Source organism: Cynoglossus semilaevis, chromosome 6 (assembly GCF_000523025.1).
Source record: "Cynoglossus semilaevis isolate Cse_v1.0 chromosome 6, Cse_v1.0, whole genome shotgun sequence".
Taxonomy (NCBI): domain Eukaryota; kingdom Metazoa; phylum Chordata; class Actinopteri; order Pleuronectiformes; family Cynoglossidae; genus Cynoglossus; species Cynoglossus semilaevis.
In genome coordinates, this window is record NC_024312.1 from 8986762 (window position 1) to 8989374 (window position 2613).

The 2613-nt window shown below is 35.1% G+C and overlaps 1 protein-coding gene across 1 annotated transcript in view; it reads left to right on the forward strand.

The window, feature by feature from the left end:
• Positions 1-2590, forward strand: part of ribc2 (RIB43A domain with coiled-coils 2) — a 5034-nt gene extending 2444 nt beyond the window's left edge. Inside the window, exons 5-7 of the mRNA XM_025056338.1 lie at positions 592-828; positions 929-1089; positions 1181-2590. Coding sequence (XP_024912106.1) covers positions 592-828; positions 929-1089; positions 1181-1250 — 468 coding nt within the window. The 3' untranslated portion in view covers positions 1251-2590. The remainder of the gene's footprint in view (positions 1-591; positions 829-928; positions 1090-1180) is intronic.
• The last annotated feature ends 23 nt before the right edge of the window (positions 2591-2613 follow it).

The following is a 2613-nucleotide window of genomic DNA, read 5'->3' on the forward strand; positions in this document are numbered from 1 at the left end:
CTTAGCCAAGGTGAGTCCACCTAGAGTCAGATTAGACAGGAAGACAAAACAGAGTCAGGTCAGATTCAACCGTATTTCCTAAGATTATATTTGTGTCACATTTGTTTAGTTCATTACCACAATATTTTGGTGGTACAACAGTCGGCCGCCTGATTTGGGACGGCTTTCTATAAAACATTTAAGGGTTTTATGCATTTTAAGTGAGATCACACAGGGACTGGTTAATAATTGCAGAGGCTTAAAACATTTTTTTAAACCTGCAAGAAATCTTTAAAAAAATATTCATTTGCATATTGATGTAGCAGACCAAAAATACAGGACAAACCTGATACATTTCTATTAAAGCTAACAAGCTAAAGTCATCAAATCAGTACATTAATCAGATTTGTTAAAGAATTAGCCAAATATCATTCAGCTTAGTTTAGTATAAAGGACAAACAATAATTAGCCAAAACCACACTGTACAATGCAGTAGCTATCAGCACACAAATGGATCACATCACCCCTAATTTTTCAATTTCCTACATCTTTTACTAAAGGGAGCCCAAGTACCACATGTGGTTCAGTGTCAACTAACATTCTATTATTTAGCTGTCATTGAATTTTTATTTTTTTACCCATTCACTCTTTTTGCTCTACACTTTGCTAAAGATCGAAGAAAGGCGTCAACGGCAGCTGGAGTTAAAAGATGACCTACTCACCATGGTGGATGAGAACCTGATAGGTCTGGGAGTTCCAGGTCTGTGTCCAAGCCAGGATAGGAGACCCCCACCTGAGAGCAAGCAGGACATTATGCAGTTCCACAAATATCAGATGGAGGAGAGAAAGGTAAAATGCACAAAAAATGTCTCCTTGTTTTAAAGAATTTTTAAAATCTTCTTAGGAACTTGCTGACTGACCTTCAACATGTCTCTACAATCACCTGTAGAGGAGGGAATTCAAGAAGAGGCAAGAGGACAACCAGCACAGTTTTCTAATGGTCGACTCGGCTGAAAAGGCTTTGCTTCGTGAAAAGGAACAGGAGGAGAGGAACAAGCTCGTGAGACAAAATATGGACCTCATCAACGTTAAACTGGCAGAAATGCAGATGTCAGTAACATCAGGAGTTCATTGTTTCTGCCTGTGCTATAAACCAAAGGAATATTGTTTGACCATGTCTCTTGAATCATGTTACTTCCAGAAAAGGGGGCATAAAAAGAGGAAAGGTCTACGACGACTTCTTCATGCAGTTCAACACCTGCAGCAGATGATGGAGATGGAGATGAGGCCAGGCCTGAAGACTGGCTCACCACAGCAGAGACACAGAGCCAGAGACACAGGACACGACTGCAGCAGGGAGTGCACAGACCAACACACTCACCCACTGTCATACAGTTCATTATATTTTTATTTTTATTCTTCCAATATGATTTAATCACAGGAATGATATCTCTCACATTTTGGCACCAGATTCTTAAAGTGTTACCAATGACAACATTGGCTTTAAACACTGTCTGCTGTGGAATTACAATATTTTCTAGGCATGTGAAACAAGCTGGTACAAAACTGAAAAAAAATCTTATTTAACATATTTAAAACCAACAGAAAGTAATTATTTTGAATTTTGTTCCAAGATAAATGTTTTATAATTAGTATACCACAGTAGGTAACAGCAACTAATGTTAAAAGGAAGAAAAACTGAACAAATAGTAAATCTTAAACATCAATAGGTTTAAAAAAATGATGTTTCATATTAAATAGTTATACAATTACTGTTCCTTAATATTTAGGCAATATTTCCTCAAAGAAATATTCCTAGGTTTAATCAAACTGGATCACCATAGCCCGATTTACAGCATTTCTTGTTTCATTTTAAAATAATTTCTCTATGTTAAGAAACACTTACCTTAGCCTTAAAATTAAAGAAAAATACTTAAAATATTATTTTGTTTATTGTCAGAATCATGACCATCCAAAATGACCAAACATTAAGCATCATATTATGGAATTGCCGTGTGTTAATGATTCACACACAATGTGTCAGTGCTACAATTGTTATTTTTCATACTGCAGTATTTAAGAAATACCTCAATATTTGAGTGGCATCTGTTTTAGCAGTTATACACATTAGACCAATCTGTCTTCATGGAAGGAATTAAAAACTTGTCATCGTTCTCTTTTTTTAGGAAGTAAATGGTACCACCTTGTGGTCAACGCAAGAATTCCGTTTTAATCGATATATTGCATTATAAGATACATAAAGTAAACGGCTTAGATAATTAATGAACTAAAATTGTTGAAATATTGTCCTGTCTGCTTAAAATAATGATGATCAGATATGAGACATGATGGTGCTAATGTGTTATTCAGTGTTTTTATTTTTTGAGAGACAATTTAAGAAATGGTTGCTGATATTTTTAGGAACAAAGAATCCTTAAGAGGTGCAAAATAAATCCATGGTGCTTCAGCCAGGCTCCACGGTTGTACAGGGTCAATGCTCAAATTAAACAAAATGCTAAATGTGTGTGTATGTCTGAGGTTTTATATATTTACTGTATGAAAGCCTAAGAATAAAATAATACAATCATGTAAAAACTCAATTTATTTGAAAATGAACTCTTCCACCAAATACAA